This window comes from Heloderma suspectum, chromosome 3, assembly GCF_057233095.1.
Source record: "Heloderma suspectum isolate Gila_16-S chromosome 3, 16-S_ref, whole genome shotgun sequence".
Lineage (NCBI taxonomy): Eukaryota > Metazoa > Chordata > Lepidosauria > Squamata > Helodermatidae > Heloderma > Heloderma suspectum.
This window is the reverse complement of record NC_139460.1, coordinates 133,047,522-133,068,715: the sequence shown is the minus strand read 5'-3', so window position 1 is coordinate 133,068,715 and position 21,194 is coordinate 133,047,522. Positions and strand designations below refer to the sequence as shown.

At 41.5% G+C, this 21,194-nt stretch overlaps 2 protein-coding genes across 16 annotated transcripts in view; one reads left to right on the top strand and one right to left on the bottom strand.

The window, feature by feature from the left end:
• The window catches only part of NAXD (NAD(P)HX dehydratase), a 38,631-nt gene extending 17,986 nt beyond the window's left edge, over positions 1-20,645 (top strand). For all 7 annotated transcript variants that reach the window (XM_084844641.1, XM_084844639.1, XM_084844638.1 and 4 more), the window contains 2 exons: positions 7,925-8,045; positions 8,383-20,645. In XM_084844641.1, coding sequence (XP_084700767.1) covers positions 7,925-8,045; positions 8,383-8,533 — 272 coding nt within the window. In that variant the 3' untranslated portion in view covers positions 8,534-20,645. The remainder of the gene's footprint in view (positions 1-7,924; positions 8,046-8,382) is intronic.
• CARS2 (cysteinyl-tRNA synthetase 2, mitochondrial) overlaps positions 1-21,194 on the bottom strand; it is a 71,916-nt gene that overhangs the window by 15,406 nt on the left and 35,316 nt on the right. For 7 of the 9 annotated variants that reach the window (XM_084844648.1, XM_084844643.1, XM_084844645.1 and 4 more), the window contains exon 15: positions 19,157-19,916. In XM_084844648.1, coding sequence (XP_084700774.1) covers positions 19,854-19,916 — 63 coding nt within the window. In that variant the 3' untranslated portion in view covers positions 19,157-19,853. Of the gene's footprint in view, positions 1-1,397; positions 19,917-21,194 lie in introns of those variants that run through there. The other 2 variants (XR_014789244.1, XR_014789243.1) reach the window with 2 other exon arrangements.

The window sequence follows — 21,194 nt, the reverse complement described above, 5'->3', positions numbered from 1 at the left end:
CTTTTCTTTCTTAATCTTTTTCTCCTTTATCTTAAAAAAAAAAGAGTGAGAGAAGAGAGAGAGAGAGGAAAAAAGGAGAGCGTTTTGGAGAGCGTCGATCGCCTCAGCGTCGACGTGTTTTTTTCTCCTCTGGCTTCAGAAAGTGCACGGCTTGTGGCAGTAAGGTACCCTCTTTGGACGGTCACTCCTTATGCCTAATCTTCTTGGGAGAATCCCATGAAGTTGAATCTTGCCACCACCGCCAATCACTATCGAAGCAGGCTCACAAAAATAGAGTAGATCAACTAAAGGCGATCCTTTGGCAACGGGCCCTTCAAGCGGTTGATATGCCTAAGATTCAGACTCCTTGTGAACAGCCCGCCATTACCCCTTCCACAAGTACAATGGGAGCAGCTCCTCCGGCTCAAACTTCCCCTCTGTCAACAGCAGAGCCAGTTTGAGTGGATCCATCTACTCCAGGAAGAAACCTATCTCGGCAGCTAAAAAACTTTCAAAAAGGGCAAAATGCCCCAAACCGGCTGTGGACACACTGGAGAAAAAGAGGAGGAAGAAAACCTCTAAATAGCAGGAGAAGGAATGGGACGCCCCGCCTCCCCCTCCTCTACTTCATTCTCCCATCCGTGTTGTGGTTCCTCCCACACAGGTGGTGACTTTGGATCCGACCTCCATGATCTTGGAGAGTGAGTTGAGGGATACGCCATCCCCACCACCCCGTCCAGCTCAAACAGCTCCGAACCGGAGATCTAGATCTCCAGTGCCATGCCTTTACGATATTCAATCACCTCAGTATCAGCTGACACCCTCTCCTCAGCAGCCTCCTTGATACTGATCTCCAGATCGATACCGTGTGGACCATTGGCAGGGACAATATGACCATGATCGCTCCCGCTCTCCATCCCATGATTGGGATCATTTTTCGATCTAGTCCTCTCCTCCCCATGTTCAGCAATGTGATGCAGATTGGAAGCTCAGGAGGGACCGTGACCTTTTCCTGGATTGCTCCCGTTACTTAGGAGCTACTCTTCTGTTACATGCTCCAGTTCAACCTGAACACTGACTGCAGTTCGAACTCCATGACACCTTTTGTCCTCCTCCTACAGTACCGAGATGTTCTACGTCTCTTAATGCCACACCAATCCAGCCGAGACCGTCAAGCTCTGCCGCCTCTGATTCCACCTCACGGTCTGACTGACGTGGTGGAGCGACTTGCCCCTTCACAGGAATCTGGTGAAGACTACCAATCTTCCTCCTCCTCCTATTCCTCGGTTCCCCCATCGATCTCATCCCCAGATGACGATGTTGGGACACGAGATAGAGCTTCACTTTCTGAGGATATGGAGCACTTTTCTGAGCAAGTGCTTAGAATGGCACAATCTTTGGGCATTGAGGTGCAATGACCTCCACAACAACTCCGCAATCTGGTGTTCAATCCCATCACGACAGACATGTCCACCCCAGTGGCCGTTCCCTTTCTTCCAGCCCTGCTGAGCACAGTGCAACAGACATGGAAAATGCCTTCATGCTTGACCCCGACGTCTAAGAGGCTAGAATTGATGTACAGGCTTCAAGAGACAGATGCTTCTTTCCCCTTTGCACATCCAAAACCGAACTCAATAATAGTAGAGTCTGCTCAAGGCCGCTCTTAAAAATTGCATGCCTCACCTGTAGATAAGGAGGGCCATAAACTCGATCTCATCGGATGCAGCTTCTATTCTTCAGCTGCATTGAACCTTAAGATTTCAAACTACCAGGCAATGATGGCCAGGTATCAATTGTTCCTTTGGGGAAAAATGGATTCTCTCATCATGTACCTTCCTGGGGATCAGTGCGACTTAGCCAGAATGTTCCACGCGGAGGCTTCCAAACTCTTCCATCAGCAGATCAGTACCGCCTGTCATCAGGCAGACTGCAATGCCAAGGTGATGAAGGGGGCTGTTGCCCTAAGGTGACATGTCTGGCTCTGTTCTGCGGGCCTAACTCCAGAAGCTCGCTTTAGGATAGACGACCTATCCTTCGATGGAGAAGGCTTGTTCAGTGCAAAAACAGACAAATAAAATGGACTCTGTGCAGAAAGCCAGAACTATTGCCCGTAAAATGGGCATTGGCCAAGTCCAGCACCACCACCAACACCTCCTGTATCGTCAATGTCGCTGGTACTGACAACACCAGACCTACCCCCCTCGACAACCTGGGGATTGGGCATCCAGATACCCGCAACAACAGCAACAAAGGAAAAGTTATTCCTTTCCCAAGTTCTAGCAAAAGACGAAAGGCAAGGGATTTTCTAAGCGTCGTATTTGACTCCGACCTCTCCCCCCTCCGTACCAACCCTTACAAACTACCCTTCGGAGACCTCCTGAGCAAATTCTACTTGACCTGGATAAGAGTGACATCAGACAACTGGGTGCTGACTATTGTCTGCCAAGGATACAAAATAGAGTTCAACACACCCCCACTGCTGGGTTCAATCCAGACCACCCCACCCTTGAAGATCCTTCAGGAGGAAACACAATCTCTCCTAAAGAAGGGTGCCATTCAATGCGTTCATCCTTCCCTCGGTACGGAGGGGTTTTTCTCTAGGTACTTCTCCGTACCAAAGCAGGACGGAAGCCTCCGTCCCATTCTAGACCTTCAGGACCTCAACAAATTTCTTGCTCTCAAGAGATTCAGGATGACAACCCTAGTCACAATTCTCCCACTCCTCCGAAAGGGTCCATGGTTTGCCATGGTCGATCTCAAGGATGCTTATTTCCACATAGCGATAGAATAGACACACAAGAAATTTCTGCTTCGCAATCAGAGTGGAACTCTTCCAGTTCAATGTTCTGCTCTTCAATCTCTCAACAGCCCCATGCATATTCACGAAGTGTATGGCCGTGGTTTGCTCTTATCTCCTCAAGGGAGTAGAGATCTACCCATATCTCGACGATTGGCTGCTAGTGGACTCCTCTCGGGAAGCCCTATCGCGCGCTGTTGTGGTCGTCCTGAACCTCCTTCGGGCGCTGGGACTAAGGATCAACAGGGAGAAATCCCATCTGACCCCCACACGAACAGTTCAATTCATAGGGGCCATCCTCGATTCCAGAACCGGCCAGGCGTACCTTCTTCCAGGTCGTGTCAAAAAACTCATCGCACATGCCACTTCAGTATTCCTCAATCGCTGTGCCAGGGCCCACAATATTTAATGCCTACTCGGTCATATGGCAGTGACAGTATCAGTTGTAGAATGGGCCCGGCTCCAGATGAGACCCCTCCAACACTGGTTCATCCAAACCTTCGACTTGACTGACAACCCCTCCTCGTCACGCTTCCGGTACCAGAGGAGGTTGCTCTCAATCTGAAATGGTGGATGGATCCCAAACATCTGACCCAAGGGATGCCATTTCTCTCCGCTCCTCCCTCTAGAGTCCTGACCACAGACGCTTCCTTATTGGGTTGGGGAGCACATTGCGGACCTCTACGAGCACAGGGTCTTTGGTCACCCACAGAAATGCTCTACCACATAAACTTCCTGGAGTTGATGGCAGTTTGGAAAACCCTCCGCACCTTCGAACCATGCCTCCGACACAGACACATCCAAATCCTCACAGACAACACCATGGTTCTTTGGTACCTAAACAAGCAAGGCGGAACACACTCCCCCTGCCTCCTTTCCCTCACCCTGGACGTTTACCACTGGGCAATTACAAGGAGCATTCGTCTGACCGCCCTCCACTTCGCAGGAGAAGACAATCTCTTGGCAGATTCTCTCAGTCGCCTCCTCTGGTGCTCCCACAAATGGCAGCTCGCTGAGACAGCCCTGCAGCTGATATTCCGGTGATGGGGTTGCTCCGAGATCAATCTCTTTGCAACTCCAGAGAACATGACCTGCAGACATTTCTGCTCCAGGGCAGGAGCCGGTCGAGGATCACTACGCAACGCCTTTTTCCTGGAATAGAAGGATCGCCTATTCTGCCTCTTTCCTCCGTTCCCTCTCCACGTGAAGGGGATCTCAAAAATCAGACAGGAGGCCATGAACTGCATACTAATTGCCCCTTGGTGGCCCAGGCAACCTTGGTTCAAAATGCTGAGAGAGCTGTCGCAGGGGCTCTACCTACCACTCCCGTGGATAGACAACTTAATTTCTCAGGACTAAGGTCGAATTCTCCACCCCGATCTCCATACCCTGAACCTCACAGTGTGGAGGATCCAGCCCCCAGGCACCACTCCGTACTGATCCCAGGGGCAGTACGGGCTATACTCGATGCAGTGAGAAAGCCATCTGCGCACCGCTCGTACTCAGCTAAATGGGCTTCATTTGTGAAGTTCGCTATGGACGACAACTGTAACCCCAATGACTGTCGTCTTACGGATATTCTATGCTTTCTCCAGCACTTATACAGTAAAGGCCTGAAATATCCCTCCATCAGAGTATATGCCTCAGCGATTTCTGCGATGAGGGGGCACATCGATGGGTGCTCCATCTTCCCTCATCCATTATGCAAACAATTCCTGTGGGGACTTAGAAATTTGGCTCCCCCCATGGGAGACCTCATCCCTCAATGGGACTTGTCAGTAGTGCTCAACAGCCTTACATCTCCACCATTTGAACCTCTTGCTACCACGGACTTGAGCCTGCTTTCTTGGAAGGTAGCATTCTTGGTAGCGATTACAACTTCGAGAAGGGCAAGCGAGCTCTCCGCTCTACGAATAGACTCACCTTACACCATTTTTCACAAGGACTCAGTGGTACTCAGGCCAGACCTAGCTTTCCTCCCTAAAGTGGTGACGGGACTTCCATGTCAATCAGGCACTTGTCCTCCCTGCTTTCTTTCCATCTCCGACTTCCGAATGGAGAAGAGGCTGCACACTTTAGATATATGGAGAGCTCTGGCCTTTTATAAATCACGGGCAGAATCTTTCCATAAGTCGCAACGACTGTTCCTCTGCTACGGCTGACATAATAAAGGCTCTCTAGTCTTTTCTCAAAGACTAGCCTCCTGAATAGTACAGGCCATTTGCTTGGCATATCACCTCTTTGGGAAGGAGCTTCCCAAAGCAACACCAGACAGGCCGCTTAACAAGATCAGCCTCGGATGGCCTTCTTTCTGTCCCATCAGCCAGGACAGCTAGACTGGTGGGGACGAGGGAGAGGGCCTTTTCTGTGGTGGCCCCCACTCTGTGGAACTCCCTCCCTAGGGAACTCCGTCATGCCCCCTCTTTAATGAGCTTCCGTCGTGCATTAAAAACGTGGTTGTTCAGGCAGGCATTTGGGGTGGGTTAGGGTATTTTAAAAAAAAAATTATGGTAGAATTTTATTGTTTTAAATTGTTTTATGGTATGTTGTACATCGCCTAGAGTGGCTGGGTGACCAGCCAGATGGGCGATTAATTAATTTAATAATTAAATAAAAAAAAAGGAGCTACCACCTCGAATCCGAGCACATTCAACAAGGGGAGTGTCAACTTCCATGGCTTTTGCAAGGGGTGTTCTTCTAGTGGACTTGGGTAAGGCGGCTACCTGATCTAAGCCTTCTACCTTTATAAAGCACTACAAACTAGATGTTTGGGCCCGAGCAGATTGTGCTTTCGGCAGGGCTGTGCTTTCTTCGGTACTGCAGTGAGACACTGACCCATCTCCGGTAAGTCAGCTTGTTATTGGCCCATATGTGTGATGCACAGAGAAGACGAAGAAGAAAGTCAGGTTGCTTACCTGTAACTGTAGTTCTTCGAGTGGTCATCTATGCATTCACACAACCCTCCCGCTGTCCCCACTTCGGTGTCAACATGATTCTTGGTACCAAGGTGTTCTTTCCCCTCAGTCCCGGACTGCTTGCGGTCTCAAGGAACTGAGGGGAAGGTGGGAACCCGCTCTATATATACCAGAGACGGTGGGGGAGGGGTTCCTGCTGAAACTCTTCAGCTTGGAAGTCTCCTGAATGAGTCCCCACGCAGGCGCAGAGCCCATATGTGTGAATGCACAGACGACCACTCAAAGAACTACAGTTACAGGTAAGCAACCTGACTTTCTCAAAGGCAAATATTCTAGTCTAGCCCTTGCTGCTAACAGATAATGTAAAAGATAACTCTGGCATACTCTTCAATATGGAAATATGAGGGAGTAAACTGGGCCCCCTCTTGCTCTACCCTTTCGGTACCACCCGTTCCTTATGTGCCTCCAAATACAATTCAGAAGCTTATATAAATTAGTTTTTACTACAGCAACAATGTCACTTCTTTAAATCACAAAAAAGACTGAAGCATCCAGCTTCCTATACCATATTTTCTGTGCATGCATGCACGCTACTTATTGCTAGAACAAAGAAACACATCTGTTAAATATAGGCTTTTCACTATCCAGGAACATAATCCAAAAATATCTCTAGTCCTGTAGCCCTCATGACTTGCACTACAGAACTGTGAAATTAAGGATTTCCATTTAACATGCACATGCTCTCTACTCAAGTAAGGATACTAAACAAATCTACTTTGTCTGCAGTCATTAACCGTGATTACTCAGCAACGTCCCTTTGAACACAGCAGGACTTAGTCCTGAGTACATATGCCTAAGATTGTGCTGACAGTCTCCCATCCAACCAAAGTCTTCTGCCTCCTGCTCTTGCCACAGTACAAACAACCCTCCACCTGCCACAGTTTTATTCAGAACTGGGCTTGCCTAACCCTACACAGGATCAGGCGGCAAACCTCACAATACATAACCCTCTGGCTCCTGAATTCTACTGGTCAGATTGATAGGTGGGCATGGGAACGGGGAGGAGAGACTAGACTTTTTTACTTGTATGTAGCAAGACTGAGCCTATGTACATTTACTTGGAAGTAAGCCCCGTGAAGTTCATTGGGGTTTCTGATGCTTCATCTTTCTGCTGGGGAGAGAAAAGAAAAACACATGTCCCTGGGTGGACCCTATCCTCATTTTTTCAATTAACCTGCTGCGGTCTTCTTCAAACTGGGCTGCATAACATTCTAGGAACATAGGAAGCTGCCTGATACTGAGTCAGACCATTGGTCCATCTAGTCCAGTATTGTCAACGCTGACTGGCAGCAGCAATCCAGGGTTTCAGGCGGGATTCTTTCCAGGTCCTACATGGAGATGTCATGGATTGAATCTGGGACCTTCTACATACAAGCATGTACTCTACAACTGAGCTACAGTCCCTCCCCTGCAAAGTCCCAACTTCCTTTGGCTGGGTATCCAAACAGGCATCAGCAGCTGCTGCCACAGTTCCCAAGACAAAAGCAACTCCCTCAGCAGCTGCTTGAGCTTGTCTGCTCACGCTCAGCGTGTGCTGCGACACAGGGGTATACGTGTATGCAGCTGCTATGCCTAGTGCAAAGTCTTTTCTCTTCCATATGTTGCCTGACTGCTGCTACATTTGGTGCAGAGAGGCTAGGTGTCTCTAGAAGTTTTAGAGTGCTTATTGTAACATCCGAACCTGGAACCCTGGATGGTTGAGGGATGAACAGTGGGTTCAAACTCTGGGTCTTCGCCCCCCCCCCCCAAACCCAGAGTTCTGGGTTCAGGTATCACAAAACAACCTGGGGACAGAGCATCCCTAGGTTGTTCAGTGCAATGGGAGCAGGTAGGCGCACAGGAACCAGCATGCATGCTCGCTCCTGCTCATCTTCTCAATAATCCAGTTTAACAGTTGATTGTTATGATGTGGGAACTGGGCCTATATGAGGGAATTTATGTACATTTTTTGTCTCTCTGGACAATATACACAGCATTATTTGTTGAAAAGTATACATCATAGAATATTCGATAATAACAACTAATACCTGAATTCTTGTTCCTTTTAAATCATTCTATGGTTGGAAGAAGTCCTAGTCTACTGCATTTTGTGTCTACATTTCCTAAACATCTCTCCCACAAGCAGTGTTAAAGGATAAATATCTTTAACCTCCTTAATTTCTTTATCTTACAGTTCTTGTATGTAGCCATGAAGGAAGTAGCAGAAGGTGTGGTGGACAAGGGGATCTCCTCTCGGGTTCTCTTGGAGTCCTAGCACACTGGGCTTTCCTTGCTGGACCAGAAAAAACAAATGGGTAAGGCCCTCCAAGTACTTTGATCATTTTCAGCAGCCTAGTTATTCTATGGAACTACTATAAAAAGTTACTGGGAATGAGGGCACAAGTAAAGCATGTGTTTCAACAGTACAAAAATTAATGCAAGGTTAATTTAAAATTAATGCAACGTTCTGTCTGGTCAGTCAGTCAAGGTATAAAGAAAGAAACCTGCAATACTTAAATGTAGATCTCACCAAGAAAAAAGAGATCCTTCTACATGGAATGCCTAGAGTAGTTAAGATTTTAGAAGCTCCTTGAAGATGGTGTATACTCATGCACATTTCAGTTTTAATTGAGGTTCTTGTTTCCATTTTAGTCAAAATCCCTTTCTAGTGGCTGCATTTGGAGCATGTTCACTTACAAGGCAGTGCAACAACCAAGCCTTTCAAAAATGTGGACGGGCTATGACAACCTCTGACATGGTTTTAGAAATTGGAGCAGCCTTTAATAAACTCTTTGAAACCTAAGACCAAAGCAACAGAGGAGGAAGAAAAAGACAACACTGACAGCAACAGAAATCACAGTAGGATATCCTTGTGTAATGCACCCATTTTCAAGTGCTGTTAGCAGTATTGGTATACTAGGTAGCTTTTATTTTTTAAAAATAGAAAAATTGTAGATATTTTTTAAAGAGTTTGGAATACATTTTTTGGCTGAATAAACTGTAGTTGCAGATGTTATAATATAATAAAACCCAACTGAAAGTATTTCCTCTGTTCTATCTCACAAGTTATTGAGCAATAATGAAAGGTGTGCTAGCAGCAAAAAATGCACTCGATACATGACAAAAACAAGCCAAAGTTAAGTACTTTCAACCATGGACTTTGTTGACTTGTATGTTGTATTGAATTCAGTGGGACTCCCTCCCTAGTAAGTGTGTTCAGGATTGTAGCCTTAGTTTCATTAATTTAAGTGGAAGAAATATTAAGTATACGGTGATCTCTCTCATTGAAATAAATAGGATTTGAAAGTACTTGCCTTTGGTTCAATTGTGTCATAATATTTGTCCACCAGCTCAGTTTAGTTCCTTGGTTTGCACCAAGTTAATCTCTGTTTTGTTCTAAGTACTACTACAGGGTTTCAATTCTGCACAACTATTGTGCTGCATTTGAAACATGCCATCTTTGAGCAGGGACTGCACGCAAATTGCCTTTGAGTCTTGGGCACAGAGGCACTGATTTTTGCTCCTTGCTTTTGAGATGGAGAGGGCGGGATGGGAATCACTAGTGCTTAAAACAAAAAATCCACAGCACTAAGAAGCTGTAGAACGTGGCATGTGAAAGTAGAACTTATTTAGCTGAATGTATTAAAGCTTCATTTACTGTTCAGGGCTAGTTTAGAACATGAAACCAAATAATTTGCAGAGTAGCCAGACATAACTTGTGCTTAAACCATTCAGGGGTTTGTTTGTTTTTTAAAGGCACTTAAGAAACAATCCACCATGATCAGCTTTTGCCATAAGACCCACATAGTCTTTGCACAGGAATAGTGGTTGAAAGGAAGTGCCCTTTGTGCTTTATACTAGCTTAAAAATCACCTCCAATTGTTGGCTACAGTGATACACTAGTGTGTGGATACTTTTTTTAAAAAAATCACCAGCATATAGTATGAACGAAAGGCAAAGGGCAGCCCTTAATTGCACAACATTAATAAAGAACAGGCAGCCCACAGCAGACTACAGGGTAGAGAGTAAGTAGGTGGCTCAAAGGTTAGTAGCAACTTATTCCTAATATAATGGCATTATCTTTGTAATAAAAGACAGCACAAGTATTCAAGATGAGGTGCATCAGATGCTCTAAATGAATCTTGCTTGTTTTGCCTATTGGCTAGATAAAAATTTAATTTTGTAGGATCTATGCACGAAGTATTTTCACTTTAGAAATTCCACCTCATTATAATGGTTCTTTAAAAGACTGCAAAGGAAGAGTATAGCAGAATACCCTTTATTTTTACTTGAATGACTTGTAGCCTGTTGCTATGCATAGTCAGAAATAAGTCCCACTAAATTCAATGGGACTTACTCCAAAGTAGGTATATGGACAACTTCAGCCTTAGTCCACAATCTTTAAACTAGCATTCCCATTTCAGGACAGATTGTATTGCTCTTCTTAGGGTTTGCTACTGTATGCAGTAGTCAGCCACTACTTAACATTATCTTTCTACTTGCAACCAGGAGACTGCTCTGTATAAATTCGATGAGCTTACAGCTAACATTTGGATGCACTGTGACTACTACCTCAGAACAATACATTTGTTTTCTTTACTTTTAATATAAAGTGTTCAGTTCTTTGGTTTTATCAATGTTCAGAGCACTAACTAAAAAAAAATGATACAGCCCCTACCACTTGAGAATGCAGGTGAGGGATATAGCTCTCCCACATGAAAAATGAACGTAGCAGGAACAAGGGTATGGGAGCCCTCACTTTACTTCTGGTAGCATAGACTCTGGCTGGCATAATGTACTTTTTCTGAATATTTGAATCAGCTCTAAGAAGAGGTTGCCTGTATTTAAGAGAAGCCCTAGGGCATTATCTGCTTGCACTGGAGTGGAGCCCATGCTGTACTTGGAAGATCCAAACAGGGCTCTAGAGCCATTCTTCCCACCTGTGCAGGCACACAGGTAGCACAGCAGGATGTTAAGGAGAAAAGGAAATCTGTTCATCTCTCATGTCTGCTTCTAGCCTTCCCTCTTTGCCCAGTGCTGATTTCCTTTGCTCATAAGGGAGGTTCAACTGGATCTTCCATTCCTCCTAATATCCTATTGCACTACCTGTAAATGTATGTGTCTGCCCTGTAGGTGAGACCAAGAGTCCAACTGAGATCTTCCACATGTGGTACTACACCCAGAGTGCAAATAGATAGTGCTCCCAGTGTTTAAATCACAGAACTGTCACGGTGGAGTGAGGGGAATATTTACCATTGATGTAATTTTAACTTAATTTGTGCCATCCCCCTCAGTAAAACACAACATAAAATGGGTACCATCATTTAGAATTGAGCTGTCAATACTTAGGAAGTAAGAAGCAAGATTTTAAAATTATATTTTTAGGGAAACCAAATATGACCTTGGATTTTTCAAACTGATCAGAACAGTCAGTACAGAGTTGAATCTGCCTGTTTTTAATTGTATTACAAGAGTTGCAAATATGTTGTTCACCAGTGTATAAAGATTTTACAACTGAAACAATCTGAAGATGTAGCAATTTCTTTTCTCGAGGAAATAAAAATATGGCAAATTAAAACAACTGTAACGTGTATTTGTTCGCAGGGACTCTGGCCAATGAATCTATAGTAATGAACTGGCTTCTCCATTCCCCTTAAGTTGCATTACTTGGCACATTTAACACAATGATTTCAGTTTTACCACTCATAAAGATGTAAGCAAGGATTCCTCTGTCAATAATCCGAAAGATTAGCAGCATTTATGGAACAGTTTTTTACACACAGCACCTGTGTCCACTAGTGTCAGGTGATAGGATATAGATTTATTTCTATTTGTATGTGTCAGGGTGGCTAAAAATCAATGTTTTAAAAAACAAACAAATCAAAATTGGATCTTTAAAAACTTAAATCAGAACTGACTTTTGAAAAATTCAAAATATTAAATTTCCCTAGTTTAAAAAGTTACAATTAAGTTTCATCACTAACATGCTAAATCTACACTTAGAGCCCAATCTTGTACATAGTAAGTGCTGTTGAGTTCAATGGGAGTTTCTCCCAGGAAAGTGGGTATAAGAGTGCCCTGTTAGTCTCACAAAAATGAATTAATGGCTGTCACACTCTTACACATTTGAGTTATCAAACATGAGCATTTATTGCAGTTTTTCATCTCAAAAACATTTCTGTCTAGCATAACTACCAGCTCTTGCTTCTTGAAAGTTCTGGGCTTTCAGTTTCTAACTAAAGTCCTATGTCCAAAGACACAAGCTGAATAGGACTGATGGTGTTCTGTGCTTATGTGGTGGTGGAACTGGGCCAAAAAAGGCAGAGAAGACAGATATACAATATAGGAAAGAATGGTTAGAGGCAGAGTAGAAATGAACGATGGAGAAGACTGGAAAAGGGAAGACATAATACAGACTATATCCCTCCACACTTTGCCACAGAAAAACTGTATCGGCTTCTGGGCATAGGAGACTCTTATCTGGGAATACTTTGAAGAAATTCCTTTCCTAGGCAAAAAAACCCCAGAAATGTGTCAAGTGTAAGCACTGCAAGGAAGAGATGCAGGGCCTAGTTGCAAAAATGAAACATCATAATGAAAACTGCCTATTGGGAGAAAATTACGTGGTTGAGTCTGAAGAACAAGGTGGAACAAATGTTAGTAAACTTAAGTAATTTACTTTGCAATGTGTCATTCTTTTAAGACTCTGGGTTGGATCCAGACTTAGCCATGCTTAGGGTAGATCCACTGAAATTAATGAGCCTTAAGTTAGTCATGACTAACACGTTCCATTGATTTCAATGGCTCTAAACGAAGTATGGCTAAAACTGGATCTAACCCTCTATGTCTTTTAGTATTCATGTGATTTAACAAGTACATTTTCAAGCTGTTTGCTGTGTTGGGTGTTGCTAGAAAAAAATGTTTAGCTTAGCCAAGCTTAGCCTTATGGTTTAATTAGTTAACTAAGTTTAGAATCTACTACCAAGTTTAAATACAGAAAGCTTCAGTAAGAGAAATTTAGAATTGCCACTGCGTATCATTTTCTTATTTTATATTAATAAATGCCCCTTATTTTGGAACATCACGGCAGACCATAATTGTGCTTCTGTTCTATTCCCTATTTTAATTCAGCATAGCTTCCCCAAGGAACCCTATCCTATACTTGTTGTCTCAAAAATCAGGAGTGCCAGTGCATTCAATGGGCTCCAAAAGTCAATCTGAGCTTTTTGTGTAACATGAAATCAGAACAGCATTCGTGCTGAAAATGTAAAAGATTAACTGAGTAACAGAATGAGAGGAAGCAAGACGAATGGTTAGTTAAAATAATTTCTTTCAAGATCCTATTTAAGCATACGAGACTTGACCATCTGCAACTTCAGAGTCAATCTATTGGTACTTTTAGCAGCAGTGCTGCAATTAAACATATTTCAGACAACAAAGTATCAGTAGCCATCAAAAGATTTCAATCCAGTAAAACCACCACCATGGATGGGTTTGTAGTAAGGACCAGAAAATACCTACAAGCCACCATAGATAAAAAGACTGCTTGGTTCATTTATGCCACATATTAATCTTTTTCATATTCTTAATGAATACTTCATAACATAGTAGAGTCCTTATAACCATAGAGGAGACATAGGTGGAAGGCTGTTAGATACAGGGAGAAGTTTGCAAGAAATACTATGGGGAAATTTGCCAGCTTAAAGATTGATGGATGGAGCAATGCACAGAATGATCCAGTAATATGTGCCTGTGTGACCACAGAAGATGGGGTTGCATATCATTTAGAAACAGCAGATATGCTGGGAAATGCCCATGCAGCAGAATATTTAAAAGAGGCGACGATGAAAGTTGTAATAAATTATGAATAAGCATTCAAATATCATGTGTGCGGTTTTGTCACGGACAATGCTGCAACCGTGGCAAAGATGAAAAGCTACTTAGAAGATATGGAAGGAAGCTCCTTAAATAACATGGTTGCAGTGTGCCCCTTTAATGCATCTTTTTGCCAAAGACTTGCGTACTTCTCCAGGAATAAAAGAAAATGTTGAAGTTAAAAAATACTTCTATTAAAAATGCTTCTGTTTCAGCTTCGCTAAACAGAGCAGGAGGATCCAAACTAATTCTTCCTTAAGATGGAATTCTGTGGTTGATTTGTTTTGAACCATTTATTAAGAACTGGCCTATTCTCATAAAGCATTGTGAAACTGATAAAACAGATAGAAGTTTCTCATCCGAAACATAGAGGATTTGCTCAGTATACTGCAGCCTATATCCATAACCTTAAACTTCAGAGATCGTTACTGCATTGCTGATGCTGTCAAAATCTGGAAGGTACTTCAAAAGACACTGAAGAAAGAAATACTAAACCAGTAAGCTTAAGACTGCAGGCCAATAAAGAAGAGAATAGATCAAGCTCTGACTCCACATCTCATTTTCTTGTGAACATTCTCAACACCAGGTATCAAGGCAGATGCCTAACTTTTGATGCTGCTGCGGCCATGGCATGGCATCTCAAAATCGGCCGTCAGTAATGCCAGTCATAATACATTTCAGGGCTCGAGGGGACTCATTTAAACAGTACAATGCCTTATAGATCTTCAAGCAGCTTTTGATCTTGTCCCTAGAAACCTGTTATGGGAGAAGTTAAAAATGGTTCAATAAAGAACAGGCTTCTTTTTCTGATTAAACAATTGTAATCACTCACTCAGTAAGTGAGGTGTGGCCCAAATGGAGTATTAACTAAGGCTCTTCTACTCGAGGTGTGAGACAAGGCTATGCCTTAGCACCCGCTTTATTCAATGTATGAATAATCAGCTTTTTTCCCTTTGGTCAGTTGATTCGCATTCCCTTGAACTTACCGGTACATAGGTCCCATGGCTGCTCTATACTGATGTTTTATTGACACCATCAAGGCTGGAATTATATTCCTCAAGGTTTTTACCCATTTTAGTGACACTAATCATCTGGCTATTAATTACACCAAGATCTTTGATCTTTTCAGAACATAGGAATTATATAGCTGGACTCTCAAAAGAAATCCAATTGAACAAGTATATTATAAATATCTTGGTATTCACTTTCATCATACTTTAAAATGGAATCTTCAAAGATCTTTGGGACTCCTTCTGGCACATAATCGCTCAGCAGCTTTTCAAAGATTGTTTCTCAAAGGGTGGCTAATTAGTACATATAGTTTTAAAGGTGTTTCACACCAAGATTATAACCCAGCTATTATATAGGGTAGCCATTCGGATACAGAGCATAAATGAAGGTGAAATATTTTAGTCACTTTTCCTCAGAACAATTCTTGGGGTTCCAGTTTCCAAACACCGTTGATCTACAATGGGCATCTACCCATTGTAGATGGATTACATTTTATTTTGACCAACAGGACTTTTGCTACTGTTTTATGATCCGGCAAGATTCCTATAGAAATACCTGGGTGAAGGCTGGTAAGATTATGGACAAGGGTATTTCTCTATTTGAACTTTTTTCTCTGTGTAAGGAAAAGGTGTCTGTTAAGAGTATGTGACACTGAATGGTAACATTTGATATCCTTGGCAGCTAAATTTTGTTTTTATTTTTGGCGTTCAATTCCCAATTGGTAATAAAGGGGCTAATGATTTAAGAACTATTTATGTTTATAAGCCTTGAGTTCTTTACATTGGCTCATCATAGAATAGTAGGGATGGAAGGGGCCTGTTGTTCTACCATCTGCGAAGAGATTCAACAAGGATGCTTCATTGCAACCTTATTGTCTTTGTGTTCAGGGGATTTAAAGACAGTAATGTATGTCTTGCTACATTGTAATTTTATCAGGGTATTAGAGAACTGATTATACCTCTATTATTTAAGTTGCATGGCAGTGACAATCTGTTTTATGTACCTTGTTTAGCCAATATCACTCCTGTTGTTACTGAAAAGGTTGCTAGTTTTTTTCTGTTGCGGTTAAGTGAAGAGCCCAGTTAACATGTCTTTGATTTGTCTAGCGTGGATGGTATATTGTATATATACTTCTCTCTATACCTCTATTGTATATATACCTCTCTCTCTCTCTCTGTGTTTGTGTATGTGTGTGTGTGTGTGTATATATATTTTTGTTGTTCAGTCGTTCAGTCGTGTCCGACTCTTCGTGACCCCATGGACCATAGCATGCCAGGCCTTCCTGTCCTGCGTTCTCTCCCGGAGTGTGCTCAAGTTCATATTCATTGCATCGGTGATGCTATCTAGCCATCTCATCCTCTGCCGTCCCCTTCTCCTTTTGCCTTCAGTCTTTCCCAGCATCAGGGTCTTTTCCAGAGAGTTTTCTCTTCGCATTAGGTGGCCAAATATATGCGCATTATATGTATTTGTATATCTTCTATTTTCAGTCTGTTCATGGACTATAATATATAGATTTGGATTAGGAAACAGTACAAGTTTATTGATGTTTTGAACAAAGTCACTCTCCTGAATTGGTGGAAATCATTAGCCAAACACCTTGAACCTGAGTCCCTTCAGTTGCTAAGCCAACATTTCACAGCAGTAGCTTCATCTGCAGGCACAGAGAATATTTTCATTGTTTGGTATTATGCACTCAAAAACTAAGAAATCAACTGGGAGTTGCAAAGCTGGAGAACTGTATTTCTGTTTCAGTCTATGAATAAAAATCACACTTGAGAATGGGAGAGAAGATAAGATCTAGTTATAGATCTTTTAAGAAAAACATATGTTTAGTATTGTGGTGATTTGTCTGCTCGGGAATACTTTTTTTTTTTAAGGAATTAAGGATAGCTGTTAGCTAATTACCCAGGATACTGCTGCAATTGCAAATGTGAAACATGTATGTAACATTTAAAATTTACTTCAATAATATTTTAAGCTTTATTATTATATAACAATATAACATTTATTAGTGATTTGTTATTATTTATCCTTTTTAATTTCCTTCCTTTTTATTATTATTCCTATTATTATGAGTGGTTAGTAATATTTTTGGCTGGCTGAATTGTTAAGCTCTACTATCTCATGTTAACTGAAGGGCAATATACAGTTATTGGAAATGAATTGTAGGCCTGCTTCCTTGCTATAAGACTGATATGATATTGAAATGTAAGGTTGATTATCTATGCTGTACTGAATTGTAATATTGCCAGTGCTATGGGTATAACTTCTAAGTAAAATGGTATTTGAAGTTTGTGTGTAATTGAGTTTAAATTTCCTTTTAAGTAATTCTTTATATTTTTTCATTTTCTTTCTTGCTTTCTTCTTCCTTCTGTTTTCTTTTTTTCCCTCTTTTTCGTTATTGCTGTGTCCTAAGAATACTGTATTGTTGGGAAACTGTAGATACTGATTAGGTTGTTGGTACTGTTTATTTCATTTATAAAGATAAAAAATAGAATAAGAAGTATTTTCAAACAATATTTAGTTTAATAATATAACTACTATTGTGTTTGTGTGTGTGATTTAGTTCTTACCATGTACTGCTGCTGCATCTGCAGCTTGACATGATAATGAGTATTATGTACTATTTTCTAAATTAATAAAAATCAAGTTATCTAAAAAATTACCAAGTATGTCATCCTTGATGTTGTAAAACGCAGTACTGGGTTGTAAATTAACATGTTTTAGTGATCAGATTTGCATCACTGTTTAAGAAATATCTGAAGAACTATCAGCAGCAAACGTGAATTAGATCACTGATGTAAATTATGTTTTTTTTCCTTTTCCAGTGCAGCCTGCAGTCTCCCACAGCTGCCCATCCCTCAAATCAATGATTCAAATTGCCTTGATTTATACCAATCCTGGTATATACGTAGCAAAGGACAAAGTAAGACACTCAGCAGCAGAACCTTGCAAATAATGAGGGGATCAAACAAATTGTTTCTCCAATCAGTACCTTAACAGTACCTTAACAGCACAATCCTATACTTGTCTACTCAGAAATAAGCCCCATTGATTTCAATACGACTTAGTCCCAAATAAATGGGTACAGGAATGTAGCCTTAGTTTACATGTTTGCCTGTTCACAGAAGACAGAGGGGATGAATGCAAATCCACCTCTCGCTTTGTATTATATATCCCAACTTGTAGATCCTATTTTCAGTTCAAGGTTATCTTTCATGCTTTCACATGAAAACATGACCACCAGTGAGTAGAGTGTACACCTTGAAGTCTTGGAGGCAGGAATCCATGATTACCCTGGCCACCCAATGTTTGCACATGTCTCTCCCCTTCCTTCTGATGGCCATGAATGAGCAAAGGAAGAACACTTTTACTTTTGTTTAGATCAGCCTTCCCCAACCTGTAAAATAAAGTTGGGGAAGTCATAGCTAACTTAAGTCTCATTTATTTCAATGGGTCTACTCTAAATAGGACAAGTTGGATTTTACCCTGTATTTTAAAAAAAAAGCATTAGACTTTTATACTGTACAAATTATCTCAAGTAGAGAAGCAACTCATTTCCTTTCAGATTCTCCAGCTGCTCAATTTTAACCCCTCATATTATTATTTATTTCATTTATTATTTATTTCATTTCTATACTGCCCTATAGCAAAGCTCTCTGGGCGGTTTACAACAATCTGTAGCTATACTTCCCTCTTTTCTTGACCCACTTAAGAACAAGTGATTGCCAGTTTATCTCCCCCCACCCCCTCAAACACATGTAAATTACTGTAATTCTAAACTGATAAAGTATCAGGTCTATTTTCTCTGCTAATGCTCAAGTGTTCTTGTGCCTGATACTTCAGAAAGCAACTTGAAATTAGAAACAGCCTTACAAACATGGCAATAGTGCCATCAGTTTAAAAGACTTGCAGGTCAGCCAGCATAGTCTATCAAGTGCATGGTTCCTCAACTACAGCATCGGACTACCAAGCAAGCCTCACAGAATAAATAGTGGAGGCTATTCCAAGGACATAAAAAAACAGGTTTCTGAATGAATCCTCTTCTCTCCCTCTGTAAATGCCCCAGTCTCCCTACTCTTTTTCTCTGAACAGCTGGTGCAACACACAAATCATGCTGAAAATGTCTAGCAGGAAAGAGGGTTTAGATTACATCCCTGTCTGAATCCCTGTTCTCCTCCTCACATACATAAAGCACAGCAGTCTACTAGGTATCCATAGAGGCTTCACAGGTTGAAGAAAGATTTTAAGGAAGGTGTAATATGTAGTGTCTGGATTAACATCAGTTTCCTCTATCCATTTATAAACAAGACCAGCATGGGCTTCTGACTAGAAATTAGATCAAGTCTGTGTCTGTAAGAAAGTTTTGTTTACAGAACCGGACTTTGAACAAAGTCAACAAGAGGAAAAGGTCTGCCAAGGACATTTGAATTACAGGTTTTACTTTGTGGCACTTTTGGAGATCTGAATTCTGCAGAACATGCTCTGTGCCTCATGAATAATTCTTAAAAAGCTTGTTTAGCGTCAGCAACTTTTAACCTTTTAAACAAGTTTGAATCCTGTTTGGAACTCTTTCTGCTAATGCTAAGATGATATATAGAATATTTGTAACATGTAAGTATCAAGTCAAACTTTGCAGTTCTTACAGTGTAAAAGGACATATGATTCAGCATCTTGTTACCAAAACCCACTCTCTCTGGGGAGTCTGGTCACATTAAAGTAAATCCTAGTTCTTTAAACTGTGCTGTGCTCAAGTCTGTCTCTTTCATGAGACATGAACACTTAGAGAGGCTGGTCAGAACTGCCCCCCTCCTCTGCATAATCCCAGACAGGTGCCATTTCCAATGAAGGCTAACAGCTATTTGGGTGTTAAAACAAACTTAAGCAACTCACCTCTTTTGTCCCTAGAGCTGGCAATGGCAATTTCACTAGAAATTCTATATTTTAGAAAACCCAGAAGATGCAGCTTAACCTGGATGCAGGAAGTGAAGGACACAGGGTCATAAGTGAGAATAGAAACAAGCTTTAGCTATGGCTAACAGGTCTGCACTTGTTCCAAAAAAAAAAAAAAAAAAATCAAGGACAAAGCTTCTTGCTTTCAAATTTCAATTAGAGAATTAAAACAAAATTAGGCCGCCTCAACATGAAGCCTAGAAATTCAAGGGAGAGGATTTTCTCAGTCACAGATATTTTAAATCCATTGTGTTAAATCACTCCAAATGTATTCCGCATCTGTATCAGCTCTTTTCCAGTTCTTTACTGGGGTCTCCAAGTTCCCATGTAGAAGTAGTACTTCTATCCTATAGATGTAGGAGAAAAGGAGAGAGATTAGAACTTGTATTTCCTTTAGTGCATTGTACTTCTATAACTTGAATTTGGAAGACCTATACCTAATTCTAGGCATGCCGAGTCAGAAGCAATTCCACTAAGTTCAACAGGGCTTAGTGCCAAGAGTCCACAAGATTGTAGCCTGTTCAGATCTCTGCTCAGGTATTGTGCTACAACTCCCATCATCTGGGGGATGATGGGAGTTGGAGTCTAACACATCTGGAAAGTATCAGGTTGGGGAAGGCTGGCGCTATATTGTCATGTCCAGTCATCTCTGAAATTAGAATAGTAGTTATTAGGGCCTCCACCTAATTAAGGAAAACTTAGTACTGAGGAAGTATTTAACCCTGGTAACTTTAAGCCACATATACAAAACAACATCACCGAACTGTTAGAGGGGATGTAACACATTAGGTACATACCATCATATGTGGTGGGAATATGGACTGGTGGACTTCCCTCCAGAAGACATAGCTTCTGGAGGGAGGTCTTTCAAGAATGCAATAATATAACAAGAGTGGAGGTTCATATGGATCCTGAATTGGCACTACTATCTATCTTCAGTGGCCCTATGAACATTTGCCAGACAAGGGAATGCTGACCTTTACGATGGTGGCGTCTCGTCAAATAATAGGAAAGAATTGGAAAGTGTCTACAGATCTATCAATAATTGTGTGGTATAACTACCTTTGGAATATTGTGCTGGCTGAAAAACTAACTAAACAGATAAGGGGACAAAGTAAACTTCCATACAATCTGGTATAAATTCACAGACTTTATCAACAAACAAAGTTCCTAGAGAAAACCACCATCATGTCACTGACAGATATGGAGAGATACATTTTGATAATTACAAATGAATCTTAAACCCCAGAAGAACTTCTGTGGATAAATATAAAGTTATTAATACATTGAAACTCCTGTGATCCCAGTTGACTGTAATTGAACTTCCTATGTAATTTTTTTGTTAGAATATTTTTATGTGCTCACTGGTTACATTGAAATATGCGATTAAAACTCAATAAAAATAATTAAAAAACATAAGAGTTTAATCAATTATATCAGGGGTGGGCAAACTTCAAACTTGTACTTTGTTTTTCACTTGAGCCCCAAAATCCTTCAGCCAGAGTCAAGTCAGGTGCAAAATAGGGAGGGGAAAGAAATCACGCAGATAGAATTAAGCAACAAGATGTGCTTTTAGTTTTCAGAATCAGAACTACGTTTACAGTTCTCCCACACAAAATTCTGCT